Source organism: Oncorhynchus keta, chromosome 25, assembly GCF_023373465.1.
Source record: "Oncorhynchus keta strain PuntledgeMale-10-30-2019 chromosome 25, Oket_V2, whole genome shotgun sequence".
Classification (NCBI taxonomy): Eukaryota; Metazoa; Chordata; class Actinopteri; order Salmoniformes; family Salmonidae; genus Oncorhynchus; species Oncorhynchus keta.
Window position 1 is genome coordinate 12,093,110 of NC_068445.1, and position 21,138 is coordinate 12,114,247.

A 21,138-nucleotide genomic window follows, 5' to 3' on the forward strand; every position below is an offset into this window, starting at 1 on the left:
GACTTAGTGCTCCCTAGCTTCAAGAGGTTAAGAAGGAGGCCTGTATCTTTGTAGTGACTGGGTGTAATTGATACACCATCCAGGGTGTAATTAATAACTTCATCATGCTCAAAGGGATATTCAATGTCTGCTTCTATTTTTTGACCCATCTACCAATAGGTGCCCTTCTTTACGAGGCATTGGAAAACCTCCCCAATCTTTCTGGTTGAATCTGTGCTTGAAATTCAGACCTTACAGACCTTACAGATACTTGTATATACTTGTACAGAGATTAAGTAGTCATTAAAAAATCATCTCAAACACTAACTATTGAGTCCATGCAACTTATTAAGTACATTTTACTCCTGAACCTATTTAGGCTTGCAATAAAAAAAGTAGAATATTTATTGACGCAATACATTTCAGCGTTCATTTTTTATTAATTTGTTAAAATGTCTAAAAACATAATTCCACTTTGACATTATGGGGTATTGTGTGTAGGCGAGTGACACAAAATCTCAATTTAATCCATTTGAAATTCAGGCTGTAACACAACAAAATGTGGAAAAAGTCACTGAACTTTTGCAGTGTCTTACATGAAGATTTACAGTGTCTTACATGACGATTTACAGTGTCTTACATGAAGATTTACAGTGTCTTACATGACGATTTACAGTGTCTTACATGACGATTTACAGTATCTTACATGAAGATTTACAGTATCTTACATGAAGATTTACAGTGTCTTACATGAAGATTTACAGTGTCTTACATGACGATTTACAGTGTCTTACATGACATTTACAGTGTCTTACATGACGATTTACAGTATCTTACATGAAGATTTACAGTATCTTACATGAAGATTTACAGTATCTTACATGAAGATTTACAGTGTCTTACATGACGATTTACAGTATCTTACATGAAGATTTACAGTGTCTTACATGACGATTTACAGTGTCTTACATGAAGATTTACAGTGTCTTACATGAAGATTTACAGTGTCTTACATGACGATTTACAGTGTCTTACATGACGATTTACAGTATCTTACATGACGATTTACAGTATCTTACATGAAGATTTACAGTATCTTACATGAAGACACTGTAAAACTGAACTGGCCGGTGTCAACGTGACTGAACAGTAAAAACAGAGAATCTTTAGAATCCATTTGTGATCCATTTGACAAGACTTATTTATGCTAATATCTCCAATATATTCTGTTTTTCATCCCAAGAAAAAATATCAAACCAATGACAGAACACAGGGCATTTGACAAAACAGGACTTTGTGAGTTCATACACCACTGCCAACATACTGTAACTCTTTCTCTGTTTCTACCTGTAAAGTCACAGGACACAACCATTTGGTGTCACACAAGTACTGGATGAAGATACACTACCCCTAACTTCCTAGCCAGCTGGGCCCTCATAGAACATACAGTAGAAGGCTTGCCTTGTGGAGAGAGAGACACACACAGACACACACAGACACACACATTCCACAGTCTCCAGCTGGCAGTCAGTCCAGGGTGGTGAAACTCGCACATTATTTATCAGTGTAATTCTAGCTAACGCAAGTAAAGTGGTAACATCCTGGCTTTGGGTACACTGCAATACTGAACAGTACTGAGTGAGAGACATTCATATCCTGTTACGGTAACTAAAACGCACAGTACGTCAACAATTAGCAACCTGTTTCTCAAAGACGAAAATCCATATGCCTATAGCTATGTGGGGATAGATGTGTAAAAACATCACTGGTTACTGAGAGTGCATATTAAATAACCCCAAAAAGAACAACTATATTTTTCAAATATCTATACCACTAGCTTTCTACAATGTGGGAAACAAAAGCTCTATTTGACAGTATTTAGGTGGTAATCCTTAACCCAGTATACAAATAAAACATTGTTATATTTCGTAAGCAGAGGAGGAGAGGGGAGGGCCGTTTAGTGCTGCAGAGAACCCAGTTTGGGGTCTACAGCCCCAACATGACCAGACTTCAGAGGATTCTCCAGCAGAGGGAGACAACAGATAATAGTAAACCCTCTCAAGTCCACTCGCCCAGGGGACCAAGAGATAGCTAACGCCAACGTGAATCAATTCGCTCTTTTACAAACAAAGACACGCATAGGCACCACCGATATACAATCTCTTCCACCTATGGTCACCTACAACAGACAGGTATACCGTGCTAGATAGACAGATGATGAACGGGTATGAGGCCAGCTCACAGACGGAGTGTTTGAGGGTTTTAGTCTGGCTTTTACCATAAGCCTGGGATCAAACAACACACCCTGCTTATTTCAGAGACGAGCGTTGCTGTCTCTATTTTAGGGAATCACTATAGTCGTATCCCTAACCTGAAGATCTACTACTATAAGACTAGTAATAACACCTCACTAAATGTGTGGTTTTGAAACAAAACATCTTTGGAACTTCCTTGGTAAAACTAGGCGAAAGCTATGATGTTTATAAAAATGTTTATTTTTACCTTTATTTAACTAGGCAAGTCAGTTAAGAACTAATTCTTATTTTCAATGATGGCCTAGGAACAGTGGGTTAACTGCCTGTTCAGGGGCAGAATGACAGATTTGTAACTTGTCAGCACAGGGGTTTGAACTTGCAACCTTCTGGTTACTAGTCCAACACTAACCACTAGGCTACCCTGCCGCCCCATGTGATAGACAAACAAATCGTCTGATGGCTCCATTTCTACATTTTAAACCAGAGTGGACTAGTATTGCCCCTAACCTACACCACATTCAATAGGGTTAGGCCTAAAACACTGTGTTTTATAAGTAAAGCTACTAAAACACAGAGGTAGCCTTGACATCAAGCGTCTGGGCTGTCCGGTATTTAGGAGCAGAGGGGTTTGTGTGTTTTTAAGGATGAGACATCAAGCCATTTTTTTTCTTCTCTCAGCCAACATGATAATGACAGGTTTCACAGACAGCAGGGTGCAGATCCCTGTCTGCTACTCCTCCTTCAAAAGGAGCCGGCTGTAGACTGAGTGGGCCTGGAGCCTGCCAAATTACAGTGTGATCCTCCCGCGCGTGCGTCCCTGTCCCTCTCCTCTCGCTGTCTATCCTTCTCTCACCTTCCACCATTTCCCCTTTCTCTGTCTCCCCCTCCCTCACTTGCCATGTCCCCTTTCTCTATCTCTATAATCCTCATTAGCTAGCCGCCTTGACCCTCTTTTCTCAGTCAATCTATCCCTCATGTTCCTGTCCACTTTCTCTCCATCTTCCAGCCCTAAGAGTGATCCCAGCATCCTGTGAAATGATCGGGTTCACCTCTGTTAGAAATATTCTAGACTGAACCCCCCCTGAGGACTTATCATAAGAATCCTGTTAGAGGCTCAATTTCAGAATGACAGGCTAGTAGCCAATCTGTCCCCAGCTAAATCACACATACTACCCACACTGGATTTGCCTGACTGTGTGATAAAATGTCAGAGTTTTGCCTCGGGCATTTCAAACCGTCTTCTTCCTGTCTACTTTTCATGTGTCTTGATAACATCTACAGAGCCCATATTACATTATTTGTGGTGGTGAACAGTGGAGGCGCCTACACTATCTAAGTTCATTGCTGCTCCATCTCCCCTCTCTAGCTCATTCCCTCTCTTCCCCCATCTTGCTCATCCTTGCTTCCTCCATATCTAGCTCATCCCCTCTTTCCCTGTCTGCCTCATCCAACAACCCCCCCCATGTATTCTCCTCCCTCCCCCTCTCCATCATCCCCCATCTACCTCTTCTCATACCCCCTCTCCCCTCCTCTCTCCCTCTCCTCCTTTTCCGCTCCAGAACTGTCAGATGGCATTAGTTCCTTTCACGCTCATCGCCTGTAGGAATAACAGCCGTGAACCTCGCCGAACAGCGCCATTCTCCTGCTCCAGTTAGCTCTCCACTCAGCACAGCCTGCCTCGCAAATACCAACATTATTCATGCTGTGGCCCTTACACAACACAGCACACTAAAGGGCAAAGTTAAGCAGACACGAATCCTAACGGAGGAGGTCATGTTCTTGACCTAAAATAATGTCATGTATATTGTATAATTGAGCCTGGATTATTATTAGATGGTCACCAACCGTAGCATGGCCCTTTAACTAAAGTAATAAAATCAAGCAAATATTGGAAGAACGAACGAGCGATCTATTTAAATCGTCCTATGAAGCCTACAGGGAGAACACATAAAATTATATAAAAGTAGATCAATATGGAGTAAAATGTTTGTTAAAACATTATTTATGTTTTTGTAAACTGCATATTCATTTTTACTGTGCCAATACCAGGAGACCATACAGCTTTTTCTATGACATAGCCTGTGCACGACATTAAAATAACCCTGCATGTCTGCGGCTCTTGTGAGGACAGTTTTGCACCATAGGGAGGATCCAAACCAATGGCAGTGTAATTACCAGTTTGACAAGCAATTCCAGACAAATAAGCAAAACTCTGAGCAGAGAAAAGTTTCTCATCACTCAGTCCTTCCTTCCCTCGCCTGGCGTAGAGGGCTTAGGCTAATCACAGCAGATTAGTGGGAGCTCTGATGGATGCTACGCTACGCTAGCCTGTTAATCATCTATGTGATGATAACCATGAATCATCTTAGAATTATTAGAATATTATTAGCAATATATTTTCCCAATAGCAGTTAGATGAAATGACCACAGCAGGCCTATATCAGCAAATATCACAGTTTTTCCTCATTGAGGTCTGTTCGCCTCTGTTTCATCAATGTCACAGTCATGTCTCCGTGTTGATACAGTATGTATAAGCTCTACATATTGAGTGAGGGGTAGGCGCCTGCACAAGGGCTTTAGAGTTGCTGTGATCTCCAGAGAGCCCTGTGATTTAGCTGTGAAATGACAGAGCTCCTGCCTCTTATTTGGGATATGGGTGGGGAGCTAATGACACACTGCCCCAGGCTAACATGACTATTAGTCCAGCCGGTGGCAGCAGGAAGGGACAACAACACAATTCTGTCATTACACCCTGGCTGGCTGGAAAATACCTCTAATCAGGTGGGCATGGGCACAGGCTTCATCCAAGCCAGGATGGTCCATCTGTTTTCAGTCCCCTCCCCTCCCAGCCCCCCACCCCCACCCCTCTCCTTGGTGGTGACACACCCCTGACTGGACGTCCCAGACCCAGTCACATTCCTGTGTGCAGCATGTGGAAGGGAGGATTGTAAAAAACCTCCATGCCTGGTTGGTAGGCTATCCCCAAGTCTGTATTACTGTGATAATCAGACAGACTCAACTTTACAGGCACATAAAAAAATCTAAAAACCTACCTAACTGTCTGAAGTGAACTGACTGACTGAGTTACACAATGACCTGAGAGACAGCAACACCTGTCCTGAGCTGACCTGTCCTGAGCTGACCTGACCTGATCTGATCTGACCTGAGCTGACCTGACCTGCTGTTTGCTCTGACTCACTGAGAGAGAAACTATGCTGGGGTTTACTTTACCAGATGGGAGCTTTATCTGAAGAGTTGCAGAACATGAATCCTGGCATTTGCTAATGCGGATATTATCATTATCATATACTTCCACTGTGTTCAGTGACTGAACATGGTTAGAATGGAGGTTCAGGATGATTCCTTGTGAAAATAGATTAAATTATAAACAAAGTGTTTGTGCCACTTACCAAGATTGCTGTCATTCATTCCATCTGTAAAACAAACAGAGAAACAGAACACATATTAACACACAGTAATTAGTATCAACACCATTCAACTCAAATAGAAAGAATCACTCTGCCTTTTTCATAGCTTCACAAAAATCTGCAATCTTTCTTGCCAAGACCCATATTCATTTTCATTAATATTCAGTCAAGCATCTTCTGGCCCCCAATCCCAGCTGATGGGCCATGTTGTGTCTAGCTGTCACTCACAGCGTACCACCCGGCCTCTTGGGCAGACAGGCTGGGCCTGTACAGTCTGAGAGCACAGGTATGCAGGTATGCTATGTCTTGGAACATTCAGGAAACTCGAAAGCACAAATGAGTAATATGTGTTTTTGCTCTTACATGTTCCAATGGAGACTTATCGAAAACTTAGATCCCATGAACACAGACTACAGGGGATCAGAGGGAAATATTACACAGGAAAGACAGTGTATAGAGTAATTTACTATGAAAAAGGTACAGGCCATGCTTTTGTTTTTTTCCCCCTTCATCGATCTACACACAATACCCCATAATGACAAAGCAAAAATGTTTTTTTAGACATTTTCACAAATGTATACAAAATAAAAATTTAAAATATCTTCTTTACATAAGTATTCAGACCCTTTGCTATGAGACTCAGGTGCATCCTATTTCCATTTTATCATCCTTGAGATGTTTCTACAACTTGATTGGGGTCCACCTGTGGTAAATTCGATTGATTGGACAGGATTTGGAAAGGCACACACCTGTAGGAAGACACATTTCAGTTGAATGCATTCCGTTGTACAACTGACTAGGCCCTTTCCCTTTCCCCAACTGACCCTTTCCCTGTCTATATAAGGTCCCACAGTTGACAGTTTATGTCAGAGCAAAAACCAAGCCATGAGGACGAAGGAATTGTCTGTAGAACTCCGAGACAGAATTGTGTCGAGGCCCAGATCTGGGGAAGGGTACCAAAAGATGTATGTAGATTTGAAGGTCCCCAAGAACACAGTGACCTCAATCATTCTTCAATGGAAGAAGTTTGGAACCACCAAGACTCTTCCTAGAGTTGGCCACCCGGCCAAACTGAGCAATCGGGGGAGAAGGGCCTTGGTCAGGGAGATGACCAAGAACCCGATGGTCACTCTGACAGAGCTCCAGAGTTTCTCTGTGGAGATGGGAGAATCTTCCAAAAGTACAACCATCTCTGCAGCACTCAACCAATCAGGCCTTTATGGTAGAGTGGCCAGACGGAAGCCACTCCTCAGTAAAAGGCACATGACAGCCCACTTGAAGTTTGCCAAAAGGCACCTTAAGACTCTCAGACCATGAGTCTGGAGGAAACCTGGCACCATCCCTACGGTGAAGCATGGTGGTGGTATTGTCATGCTGTGGGGATGTTTTTCAGAGCAGGGACTGGGAGACTAGTCAGGATCGAGAGAAAGATGAACGGAGCAAAGTACAGAGAGATCCTTGATGAAATCCTGTTACAGAGCACGCAAGACCTCAGACTGGGGTGAAAATTCCCCTTCCAACAGGACAACAACCCTAAGGACACAGCCAAGACAATGCAGGAGTGGCTTTGGAGTGGTCTTTGAATATCCTTGAGAGGCCCAGCCAGAGCCAAGACTTGAACCCGATCTAACATCTCTGAAGAGACCTGAAAATAGCTGTGCAGCAAAGCTCCACATCCAACCTGACAGAGATTGTGAGGATCTCAAGAGGAGCGGTGCAAGTGCTAAGCACCAGAGCTCCAGTGCTCCCCCACAGCCCGGTTCGACCTGTGCCTGCGCTCTGGAGGTGCCGGACTAGAGTGGGCATTCAGCCTGGAAGAGTGGTGCCAAGGCTACGCACTAGATCTCCAGTGCTCCCCCACAGCCCGGTCTATCCTGTGCCTCCTCCACGGACCAGGCCTCCAGTAGGTCTCCCCAGCCTGGTGAGTCCGGTGCCTGCTCCACGGGCCAGTCTGGAGCCTCCAGAGACGTCCTCCAGTCCGGAGCCCCCAGAGACGTCCTCCAGTCCAGAGCCTCCAGAGACGTCCTCCAGTCCAGAGCCTCCAGAGACGTCCTTCAGTCCGGAGCCTCCAGCTACGGTCTCCAGTCTGGAGCCTCCAGAGACGGTCTCCAGTCCGGGGCCCGCAACGAGGGTGCCCAGTCCGGGGTTGGCGACGAGGGACCCCGCACCAGAGGTGCCACCAAAAGTGGGGTGAGCCAGTGGGGGAGCGGGATCTGCGTCCCGCACCTGAGCCGCCACCGCGGATAGGTGCCCACCCGCACCTTTGGGGGTACTGTCATGCCCTGACCTTAGAGATCCTTTTAATGTCTCTTTTTGGTTTGGTCAGGGTGTGATTTGGGGTGGGTATTCTATGTTCTATTATTTGTATTTCTATGTTTTGGCCAGGTAGGGTTTTCAATCAGGGACAGCTGTCTATCATTGTCTCTGATTGAGAACCATACGTAGGTAGCCCTTTCCCCATCTGTCTTTGTGGGAAGTTGACTTTGTTTATGGCACATAGCCTTTAGCTTCACGGTTTGGTTTGTAGTGTTTATTGTTTTGCTCGCCGTCTTGTCTAATAAAAAGACCATGTACGCTCACCACGCTGCACCTTGGACCTCTTCCTTCAACAGCCGTGACACATAAACCTAACAACTTAATTGACTAATTTATTTGAATTGGTGAAATTAACCATCACCAAATTCCCTGGGAATACATTTCATAGTATGAAGAAACAATACTCCAAGCTGCAGCGCCATATTACTTGTCAGACATAGAGAACGTATACTGTATATTGGTTGTCGGGTTGAAATTGACTTTTGACATTTTTATTTATTGAATATTATATGAATCCTATAAATTATAAGGGCAAATTTGGGTCTAATCAACAAACTTAATTTCTCAGACATCAAATTCTATTTCCACAAAATAATGTTGCAGGAATGCTTATCTTATCTGTTTCAAACTGCAGCAATCTGTCACGACTTCCACCGAAGTCGGCTCGTCTCCTTTTTCGGGCGGCTTTCCGCGATCGACGTCACCGGCTTTCTAGCCATCGCCGCTCCGTTTCTCATATACTAATTTGTTTTGTCTTGTTTCATACACACCTGGTTTTCATCCCATAATCACATTGCATGTATTTAGTCCTCTGTTCCCCTTCATGTCTTGGTGTGTAATTGTTTTTTGTTATGTGGATATTTGTCAGGCGCTGCACTTTTGTTATGTACCGTGTTTTTGGCACGGTATGTTTTATGTGCTGTCGTTGTTGACCGGTATTAAAGTGCGCCTGTTTACTATAATCCGCTCTCTTGCACTTGACTTCGCCTCCCATATACACGCCTAACACAACCATTTTATAAAAATCTGAAAGGGTGGGTGTCATGGCTTGCTGAAATGACATGGAACGACCCAAGAGAAAGGTGAATGGTATGACAAAGAGGCTGAGCAGAGACAGTAGACTGTTATAATGACTGAGCCTATGATCTCTGCTTGACCACCTTACTAAGGCTTGCTGCCCCTTAACCCTCTATTAGTGGTCCAGAGAAATAGTACTGACATCCTCACACTAACCACTGGAGACAGGTCAGCCTTAAAAAGGCAGGAATGGTGACATCACCCACCCGAACACAGAACAACAAAATAGGCCATAGCTGTTTAGTTCTTTAGGCTACAAATTAGACTCAATATGTCACAGAGCATCAAATCACAGAGACAGGGCTATGGAAATGAATGCTGACTGCACCGACTTCCTCTCTCCTCTTCTTTATGCTTGTTTGGTTTATTCTGTTTTTGTCGGTGGGACACAGAATTTATACAAATTTGCATCAAAGTGGAAAATAAGGGATTGGGGGAGTATTGAGTGGAATGGATGAATTATGGAAGGAGCTGTATTATAAATGGGCCCTGTTCAGCCACACGAGAGAGAGAGAGAGAGAGAGAGAGAGAGAGGGGGAGAGAGAGAGAGAGAGAGAGAGAGAGAGAGAGAGAGAGAGAGAGAGAGAGAGAGAGAGAGAGAGAGGCAAGAAGTAGTGAGGAGTGTGACTATATGGATGGTGAAGACACGCAAAACATATTTGTCATATAAATTATTCCTAACTACTTCCATTATCGCATATCAAAGCATCAATTAATTATTCCAATGGCCTCTTGTGAACATTTGCATTGTAAGTGCAACAGCTCCTCTTCCATACAAAGAGGCACAGGCAGAATAGGCAGACTCCTCATGATGCTAACATTCTGTATCCATGAGTAGAGACGATTAAAGGTTTTCAAATTTTAAATATTCATTTTTTTTATGATTATTATACAAATGACAACGTACAGACGCACACACACATCCACAACATCCCCCCTGCCCAGGCGGACCTGCTCATACCCCCATCTCTAGCACCCGCATCGCTCTCCGCCTCAAACTGCACCATCTTGTTTCTCTCCGTCGCCGACGCACTTTCAACATTTAGATAATGAAGCATTTGACCTTTCTATTGTGTTAACGACGGGGGACTGGTTGATTTTCCGTTTTTAAGTATACGTTTTTTTCCCAAGATGATTGACGAGAAAAGTATCGTCCATCTCACTGCACCCTCGTGCCATGTGTTGAAATATTTCATATAAACCTTGAACCATTATAGACCACATAAACCTTGAACCATGAAGTATACTATTTCATCACAAGATGTATTTATATTTCTGATATCAGAACACTACTTATTTCATTTTCCCCTCTCATGTGAAACAAATAACAGTTGTAAAAAGATGTGGAAAAGAGAAGAGGGAGAAAGAAAGAAAGAAAGCCAGAGGAGATGAGAGTAGGGCTAGGAAAAGAATGGGAGGGGTTGGAAGAAAATAAAAGAGTGGGGGTGAGTATGGAAGAGAGAACAGAGAGAAAAGGGAGTGTCCCCCCTAAAGACCTATTTCTCAGACCTCCAGTTAGTGACTAGAGGCTAAAAATATACTCTTCATGTTGAGCCACCCGGCTTCCCCAAACCATCTCAATAATTCACAGGCTACATGAGGGGAGGATCTCTGTAACACAATGCAGTACAATAACCCCAGGAACCAACAAAGACTTCACACAATGACCAACCGTCTCATTACAAACATAAAAGTGAAGGGAATGTGTATTTCATTGGTTGGGTTGGCTTCCCTTTCTTGGGCCTCTAAATGTGCACAGTGGAAGACTCAACCACATGAAGCAAGCCCGGACAGAATATCTCCTCCCATTCTGATGTAAACCATGCAGTGACTAAATGTGTGCTGCTGAAGGGGTAAAAAATATTGGTTTGGTTCTTTTCAGCTCTGTTAGATATACAGTGGGGGAAAAAAGTATTTAGTCAGCCACCAATTGTGCAAGTTCTCCCACTTAAAAAGATGAGAGAGGCCTGTAATTGTCATGATAGGTACACTTCAACTATGACAGACAAAATTAGAAAAAAAATCCAGAAAATCACATTGTAGGATTTTTAATGAATTTATTTGCAAATTATGGTGGAAAATAAGTATTTGGTCACCTACAAACAAGCAAGATTTCTGGCTTTCACAGACCTGTAACTTCTTCTTTAAGAGGCTCCTCTGTCCTCCACTCGTTACCTGTATTAATGGCACCTGTTTGAACTTGTTATCAGTATAAAAGACACCTGTCCACAACCTCAAACAGTCACACTCCAAACTCCACTATGGCCAAGACCAAAGAGCTGTCAAAGGACACCAGAAACAAAATTGTAGACCTGCACCAGGCTGGGAAGACTGAATCTGCAATAGGTAAGCAGCTTGGTTTGAAGAAATCAACTGTGGGAGCAATTATTAGGAAATGGAAGACATACAAGACCACTGATAATCTCCCTCGATCTGGGGCTCCACGCAAGATCTCACCCCGTGGAGTCAAAATGATCACAAGAACAGTGAGCAAAAATCCCAGAACCTAACGTGGGGGACCTAGTGAATGACCTGCAGAGAGCTGGGACCAAAGTAACAAAGCCTACCATCAGTAACACACTAAGCCGCCAGGGACTCAAATCCTCCAGTGCCAGACGTTTCCCCCTGCTTTAGCCAGTACATGTCCAGGCCCGTCTCAAGTTTGCTAGAGAGCATTTGGATGTTCCAGAAGAAGATTGGGAGAACGTCATCTGGTCAGATGAAACCAAAACATAACTTTTTGGTAAAAACTCAACTCGTCGTGCTTGGAGGACAAAGAATGCTGAGTTGCATCCAAAGAACACCATACCTACTGTGAAGCATGGGGGTGGAAACATCATGCTTTGGGGCTGTTTTTCTGCAAAGGGACCAGGACGACTGATCCGTGTAAAGGAAAGAATGAATGGGGCCATGTATCGTGAGATTTTGAGTGAAAACCTCCTTCCATCAGCAAGGGCATTGAAGATGAAACGTGGCTGGGTCTTTCAGCATGACAATGATCCCAAACACACAGCCCGGGCAACGAAGGAGTGGCTTTGTAAGAAGCATTTCAAGGTCCTGGAGTGGCCTAGCCAGTCTCTAGATCTCAACCCCATAGAAAATCTTTGGAGGGAGTTGAAAGTCTGTGTTGCCCAGCAACAGCCCCAAAACATCACTACTCTAGAGGAGATCTGCATGGAGGAATGGGCCAAAATACCAGCAACAGTGTGTGAAAACCTTGTGAAGACATACAGAAAACGTTTGACCTCTGTCATTGCCAACAAAGGGTATATAACAATGTATTGAGATAAACTTTAGATATTGACCAAATACTTATTTTCCACCATAATTTGCAAATAAATTCAGTAGAAATCCTACAATGTGATTTTCTGGATTTTTATCTCATTTTGTCTGTCATAGTCGAAGTGTACCTATGATGAAAATTACAGGCCTCTCTCATTTTTTTCAGTGGGAGAACTTGCACAATTGGTGGCTGACTAAATACTTTTTTGCCCCACTGTATATATCTATACACATTTGGAGAAGGGATGTTAAGTGTGCATGCTGTGGATCAGGTATGGGCTCAGAATAAGGCAGGTATAGGGCAGAGTAAGTCAGGTGTAGGGCAAGAGTTAGTCAGGTGCGGGGTCTGAAGTAATTCAGGTATAGGGCCAGAGTAAGTCAGGTGTGGGGCATGAGTAAGTCAGGTGTGGGGCATGAGTAAGTCAGGTGTGGGGCATGAGTAAGTCAGGTGTGGGGCATGAGTAAGTCAGGTGTGGGGCGAGGTTGTATTCAGCGCATGTGCCAAATACACTTTGATTTGATTTGGAGCCAGAGTAAGTAAGTCAGGTAAAGGGTCCAAGTAAGGCAGGTATGGGGCCAGAGTAAGTCAGGTATAGGGCCAGAGTAAGTAAGTATGGTAGGATGAGTGGGGAGTGAGTACATGTCCTAGGGCAGGCCGGGCATGTTCAGACACCTCTGTGAGGTCTGCAGTGTTTGGTCTGGCGCTGCTCTGTTGCACATCAACAACACCCTGCAACAGGATCTGAGGGCTAAATGCCTGTCACCACAGCTCTTCAGGGACATCCTGTCATGGTGCTCCCCTCGGGCCCCTGGGGACGTTCAGTTACCCTGACCCCACTCGTTGGGTCCTGGAGGGTGGGGGGAGGTCCTCTCCCTGTGCCCCCGTTCACCCCACTGTGAGTGAACGCACCAGGCCAGGACTCATAGAGAAGCCCTATCCTGACACCCAACCCCAGCCAATCATAAGAAGCCAACAGTCCAAAGTGAAGTTCAAAGAGCCGAGCAGCACACACCAACACAGGAGATCAAATGGTTGCACCACTTCGACATCCAGCCCTGCAATTTGAGCCCTGCTCCGTTTTTAACACCGTGAAGGTCGATCACTGCACTAATATCAACATCCTCCGAGACAAGTCTTCTCCTTCAACTCCCATTCCAAGAGAGGGCTAGTGACTATTACTAAATTGACTCAAAAATAGTTAGTTACCAAACAAGTGAGAAATGAGACAAAACAAGGGGTTAGATTAAAAACTATCCAATCAAACCCTCAAAACACCAACAATTATTTAACCACTCTGGTGAAATAGTTGCTGAAGTGTAAAAGGGATCTATGAAAACGGACAGATTATCGACTGTGACTTTTACATGTTATACACTACATGACCAAATGTACACACTTCCTCGTCGAACATCTCATTCCAAAATCATGGGCATTAATATGGAGTTGGTTCCCCGTTTGCTGCTATAACAGCCTCCACTCTTCTGAAAAGGCTTTCCACTAGATGTTGGAACATTGCTGTGGGGACTTGCTTCCATTCAGCCACAGGAACATTAGTGAGGTTGGGCACTGATGTTGGGTGATTAGGCCTGGCACGAAGTCGGTGTTCCAATTCATCCTAAAGGTGTTCGATAGGGTTGAGGTCATGGTTCTGTGCAGGCCAGTCAAGTTCTTCCACAACAATCTAAAAAAAAAAAACAGTTCTGCATGGACCTCGCTTTGTGCACGGGGGCATTGTCATGTTGAAACAAGAAAGGGCCTTTCCCAAACTGTTGCAACAAAGTTGGAAGCACAGAATTGTCTAGAATGTCATTGTATGCTGTAGTGTTACGATTTCCTTCACTGGAACTAAGGGGCCTAGCTTAAACCATGAAAAACAGCACCTGACCATTATTCCTCCTCCACCAAACTCTACAGTTGGCACTATGCATTGGGGCAGGTAGTGTTCTCCTGGCAACCGCCAAGCCCAGATTTGTTCATCTGACTGCCAGATGGTGAGGCGTGATTCTTCACCCCAGAGAACGCGTTTCCACTGCTCCAAACCCATTTCATGAAGCTCCGATGAATGGTTCCTGTGCTGAAGTTGCTTCCAGAGGCAGTTTGGAACTCAGTAGTGAGTGTTGCAACCGAGGACAGACCATTTTTACACGCTATGCGCTTCAGCACTCGGTGGTCCTGTTCTGTGAGCTTGTGGGGCCTACCACTTCGCGGCCGGGCCATAGTTGTTCCTAGACGTTCCACTTCACAATAACAGCACAGTTGACTGGGGCAGCTCTAGCAGGGCAGAAATTTGACAAACTGACTTGTTGGAAAGGTGGCATCCTATGATGGCGCCACATTGAAAGTCACTGAGCTCTTCAGTAAGAGCATTCTACTGCCAATGTTTGTCTATGAAGATTGCATGGCTGTGTGCTTGATTTTACACACCTGTCAGCAATGGGTGTGGCTGAAATAGCCAAATCCACTAATTTGAAGGGGTGTCCACATACTTTTGTATATATAGGGTATTTGGAAACGCATTCCTATAACTATCTGCTCATTGTTATGCCGGCCTCTTTGGATTTACAATAACACACATTAATGACACTTACTGGAAATGAGGGAAACGTTTTCATTTAAACAAGGAGAGGAGATAGTTTTATATTATTTCTCACGAGGGTTTTTAATGCCACTGCAATTATAACAGATGCCCCTTATCAGTGCTGCCTCAAATACATGATGGAGTTTGCCATCACACAATGACTGGAGAATATACTTCAAAAGGCCAGAAGCATCTAATCTCCTCCACTCTCTCTACACGCTGCACACTGACTATGATAATAAGAGCCTGCCTTTCTGACATTGTTAGGGATCTCAACCAAGTCTCTGTCTATCTCATTGTACTGCAGTGTGAGAGAATCTCTGCAACAGTGGTACTGCATATCTGTCGAACACATCCCACTCTTATGTAAAAGCCCTATTTTACAACTTTAAACACACACACACACACGTGCGCATGCATGCATGCACTACCACAACTGACAGCCCAGTGACCTAGTTTCCCCGTGGCCCAGAAAGGGCAGGCATGACTCTCTCAGATGTGCTACGGTCACAAAACCCTGCTGGGACCATCCATTCAGATGGCCAATGAATACACAGAGGACACGTCCACTATTTGAACCTCAACAGGAGGCACTGCACCTTTCCCTGAAACACACAACTCAGTGTGATGCAAAATGGGCAATGTGTGATCCAGCAGCACTCTCTAACCCATATCCCCACATCCACACCCACAAAAAAATGCTTTGATGTATCAAAGAAGACATGATGAACAGAGCATCCCCATAAAACATGAGACTGTGTATTTGTGTGTGTGTGTGTGTTCATTGGGAGTGTGTGTGTGTGTGTGTCTGTGTATAGGGCAGGGACGATACTAAATTAAATCAAATCAAATGTTATGAGTCAGATGCGCCGAATACAACAGTGAAATGCTTGCTTACAAGCACCTAACCAACAATGCAGTTTAAAAATACAAATAAGAATAACAAATAAAAGGAACAAGTAATTAAAGAGCAGCAGTAAAATAACAATAGTGAGACTATATACATGAGGTACCAGTACAGAGTCAATGTGTAGGGTCACCGGTTCGTTGAGGTAATTGAGGTAGAAATGTACATGTAGGTAGAGTTATTAAAGTGACTACTACCAGTGTTGCGATACTCGTTAGTATCGTGGCAAGGAAACTTCTTTAGGAAAACAGCCCTAATGTTGGAAGCAGACATCATCATGTCGTCTTCCAGAGTTACATGTATTTATTTTCCAAGCTAAAGCACACAATATATATATATTTTTTAAACCCCTTTTATCTCCCCAATTTCTTGGTATCCAATTACAGTCTTGTCTCATCGCTGCAACTCCAGGAGCACCAATGTGTCGAAGGAAACAACGTACACCTGGCGACCTGGTCAGTGTGCACTGTGCCCGGCCCGCCACAGGAGTCGCTAGTGTGTGATGAGACAAGGATATCCCTGCCGGCCAAACCCCCCGACCCCAAACCCTAACCCGGACGACGCTGGACCAAGTGTGCGCCGCCCCATGGGCCTCTGGTCGCGGACGGCTGCAAAGGAGCCTGGGCTCGAACCCAAAGCACACAATATTTTACATACAGCAGGTTTTTAAAGGACCTAATAGTCAGTCTGGTCTGATTTGTGTTTACATTTTTTAAATGGATTTTAAAAAATTAGTAATACTGGTATCGTCCCTAGCGTGTGTGTGTGCGTGCTCACGATAGCGTGTTTTTGTACTATTCCGTAGGTTCCGTGTGAGCTGTAGGATGGCGTGTGGCAGTAAGCAGCTAGGGCCAGGCAGCACAGAGAGCCTGTCCAGGTCTGTGTTTAGTCTGCTGGAGGGCAGGTCGAGGACAGGCCTGTCATCAGAGGCACAGCTGCATGACGTGCTCCCCCTCCCCCTCCCATCGGCCCCCATGCCTCAGCTCTGTACCAGAGGTTCTCTGAACATGTGGAAATCACACTAGCTCATCAGAGGAAGATATAAGAGAAACATTGATGAATAGCAAACAGAGGTGCAGTTATATCCATGTAGATGAAAATATCGGCCGATTCCATACCAGCATGGGCCAAAAATATTTTTGGTATCTCCGAATGTTCTGGCATATCGTCACTTAGCAACTTCACTGGAAGGAAGGATGTTTGATATGTTTTTACGTTTGTAACACAAACCATTATTGTGAAAGTCATGTTGAAAGTGGCCATTTTAGGTACGTTTTAGACATATACGAGCCTCCTGTAAGACCCAATGGTCCGTGAACCGTACATGACACCAGTGGAGGCTGCTGAGGGGAGGACTCATAATGGCATAATAATGGCTGGAACGGAGCAAATGGAATGGAATGGAATCACACACCTGGAAACCACACATGAGCACCGCCAACACAGTGAATGTGAAAATGGATTCAAAGGGAAGTCCCTTTGCTGGTGATTTGCTGAATGTGCAATCCTACAGGAGGGCTGTGATTGGTTAATGACCTAGAATTGTCACGCCCTGACTTTAGAGAGCCTACCACGCTGCACCTTGGTCCGGTCATTTATCATCCGATGACGAGCGTATCAGAAGATCCCACCACCCACGGACCAAGCAGCGTGCCCCGGAGTGGAGGACATCATGGACATGGGAGGAGGTAATGGCAGGGCATGAGAGCCTGCTGTGGAAACAGGCGGAAGCAGCGAGGGAAGAACGGCGGCGATACCAGGAGTCACGGCAAGAACGGAAGCAAGAGAAGCAGCCTCAAAAAAAAAATGGGGGGAGGGGCACACGGGTTGGTGAGCGGAACGAGCGGAACTAAGGGGTGAACGAGAACCAACTCCCTGTAAATACAATGAGGAGTTGGTCACGGTTCAAGTGCCACGTTTTCCGGTTCTGCGCACCGTGCCTTCAGTGCGCATCCACAGCCCGGTGCGCTCTGTGCAAGCTCCCCGCATTTGCCATGCTCGAGTGGGCATTCAGCCAGGACGGATTGTGCCGGCTCAGCTCTCCTGGTCTCCGGTGCGTCTCTTCGGCCCAGGATATCCTGCGCCAGCTCTACGCACGGTATTCCCAGTTCGCCAGCCTAACCTAGTGCGGCCTGTGCCAGCTCCCCACACTTGCCGTGCTACAGGGGGTATTCAGTCAGGACGCGTTGTGCCAGCTCTACGCTCCAGACCTCCAGTGCGCCTCCACGGCCCAGTATATCCTGCGCTGGCTCTACGCATTATGCCTCCAGTGCGCTTCCTTAGCCCAGTGCGTCCTGTGCCAGCTCTCCACACTCACCGAGCGAAAGTGGATATCCAGCCAGGACGCGTTGTGGTAGCTCCATGTACCAGGCTCCCAGTACGTCACCTCACTCCGGTGAGACCAGTTCTGGCTCCACGTATGAAGCCTCCAGTGATGATCCATGGTCCGAAGCCTCCAGCCTCCAGCAACGGTCGGCAGTCCAGAGCCTCCAGCAATGGTCGGCAGTCCAGAGTCTCCAGCAACGGTCGGCAGTCCAGAGCCTCCAGCAACGGTCGGCAGTCCAGAGCCTCCAGCAACGGTCGGCAGTCCAGTGCCTCCAGCAACGGTCGGCAGTCCAGAGCCTCCAGCCACGGTCGGCAGTCCAGAGCCTCCAGCAACGGTCGGCAGTCCAGAGCCTCCAGCAACGGTCGGCTTTCCAGAGCCTCCTACGTGATCCACGGTCCGGTTCCTACGGCAACGATTCACGGTCCGGTTCCACAGAGGCGGAGGGATCAGCGTGCGGAGCGGGAGCTACGTCCCGAACCGGAGCCGCCACCGAGGATAGATGCCCACCCGGACCCTCCCCTGTAGAGTCAGGTTCTGCGGCCGGAGTCCGCACCTTTGGGGGGGGGTACTGTCACACCCTGACCTTAGAGAGCCTTTTTATTTCTCCATTTTTGGTTAGGTCAGGTTGTATTAGGGTGGGCATTCTAGGTTTTCTGTTTCTATGTTGGTGTGTTTGATTCCCAATCGGAGGCAGCTGTCTATCGTTGTCTCTGATTGGGAATCAGATATAAGTTGTCAGTTTCCTTTTGGGTTTTGTGGGATCTTGTCTTAAGTTTGTTGCTTTATGCATGACAAGCTTTACATTTGGTTTGTGTTCATTGTTTTTTCCCGGTGTTACGTTTTCAAATAAAGAGAGAATGTACGCCTACCACGCTGCACCTTGGTCCGGTCATTTATCACCCGACAACAAGCGTAACAATAATGTACATTTCTATGTATAAAATGGATAACTTCCTTAAAAATAGCAGAGAGCCCACTCTGGAAATGTCATGTGTTTGAAGAGTATATTGTTTCAAACAATATGTCCAAAAAATAAGCAAAATCAAAATGGGCACTGTAATGTTGAATAATTGAATGCAATTTTTTTTTCAGAATATAGACATAATCCGTATTTTAGAACACACTATAAAGAGTATTATGACACCACGATGTTGTCTGTACCATGTACCACAAGGCATGTATACAGTAAGTCTAAAAAGGCCCCAAAATGGCCACTTTCATCATGATTTTCTCAAAAACGACTTGTGATACAACTGTAAAAAGCATGTTAAATATCCTTCCTCCTAATGAGGTTTCTATGTGAAAATTGCCAGAATAATCTGTGATACCAAAAATATTTGCGGGGCCATGCCGCCTTGGAATCGCCCAATATGTTAATGTAGGTGACTGAAAATGGACTGATGCAATCATGCTCATAAAACCACTGTGCTGAAATAGCTTTCATCGTCATCGGGATGTAGGGTTGTCGCAGATGGCACTGATGTCAGTCCTGTGTCCTAAACACACACCTACACACACGCGCGCGAACACACAGCCATGGCTCCCAAACTCTCTACTCTGACCAAATGTAAAAACATTGAAAGACAGTCATTTTCAGCCGTCACCGGCTCCATGAATCAATATTTCCACCTCTGTCCTTTATAACATACCTACATGTACACATTCCACTTGAAATGACATGAAATACTGTACAATAACCCCCATTGTAAGATATTATATCCACCTATTCTGTAACGTGCACATTTCTCCCCTCTCACATCTTCAGACATTTCTACATTAATATCCCCTCCATCTAATTTAGCGTCAATTTGTGCAGACACAGTATTTTCTCAACCCAAACAAAAGGCTTGTGTCCCAGTGTGGCGCAGGGCGTGGAGCAGAGTGATGTTATCGAGGTCACTGTGATCTAATCAGGTGTGAATGAAAGCGCTTGGCAGCACTCCCGGGCCCGGCCTGTCGTCATCACTGGGTAGAGATGGGGAGAGAGGGGAGAGGGAGAGAGGGGGAAAGGCACACAAAGGGAGGAGTGTGGGGCTGTATCCAGCTAGTGCATCTCAGGGAGACATGTAGATGTAAGGCTCTGTGGGACACTAGGGGTTTAGCCGGCCTCTGCTGGGTGGCGAAGAGAGAAATCGGCATCCTTGGCAAGCGAGACAAAAGCCGAGGAGACTCAAATGAATCCGTTTCAAACTATTATGAGATCAGAATTGTTCTTGTATGTACCGTCCAATGATGCTAAATATATTTTACACATGTTTTTATTCAAAACAGTTGGGTAAGACATTTTAGATTATATTCTTCATTGTATACTCCAAAGTGTGTCATTAAAAAACAATACTGACTATATTTCGATGATAAAACTGCTGGTGAGCAGATTCCTTCCTTTCACAAATACTAAACATCACCCCACTTCTCCCCTCCTCTCTGCATAGGCTGCTCTGGTTGGCAGAGTAGCTGAACTCTCAGGATCATTTTTCAGAGCCAGTCTGTCACCCAAACACAGGCCCCACCCACACCAGTAGCCATTCAATAGAGAGGGCTCTACTTTCAATGGTCTGAACACTGCCCAATCACTGAGCCCTAGCCCCTGGCTCTCAAAGTCTCAGCCAATAACTGCTCTTGCTCTTTAACACATGACTAAATGTGCTCCTGTCCATCAACTGGTTCATATATAGTTCATGCAATTAAATGTGGAGCAGTTTAATAACTTGCGTAGCCAAGCTCCTCTGTGTGTATGTGCATGCATGTTTGTATGCGTCTGTGTGTGTGTGTGGGGGGGCAGAGTGAGAGAGAGTGGGGTGAGACACAGGGAGGAAAAACAGAGAGATAGAGTGTGTGTGAAAGAGAGAGAAAGAGGGAGAGAGACAGACAGATCGGGCAGGACATCAGAAGACCGGACAGCGTGTGTGAATGTGTTTGAGTATGTGTGTGTGTGTGTGTGGGGGGGACAGAGGCAGGGAGAGAGGGAGGGAGGGAGGGAGGGAGAAGA

General features: G+C 45.3%; 1 protein-coding gene across 3 annotated transcripts in view; it reads right to left on the reverse strand.

Annotated features, from left to right (window-relative positions):
• Positions 1-5,664, reverse strand: part of LOC118358185 (nuclear receptor subfamily 6 group A member 1-A-like) — a 47,731-nt gene extending 42,067 nt beyond the window's left edge. For all 3 annotated transcript variants that reach the window (XR_008078853.1, XM_035735726.2, XM_035735724.1), the window contains exon 1: positions 5,645-5,664. Coding sequence is in view for 2 of the 3 variants with exons in the window: in XM_035735726.2 (XP_035591619.1) it covers positions 5,645-5,663 (19 nt within the window). In the remaining variant the exon portion in view is untranslated. The remainder of the gene's footprint in view (positions 1-5,644) is intronic.
• Positions 5,665-21,138: the final 15,474 nt, after the last annotated feature.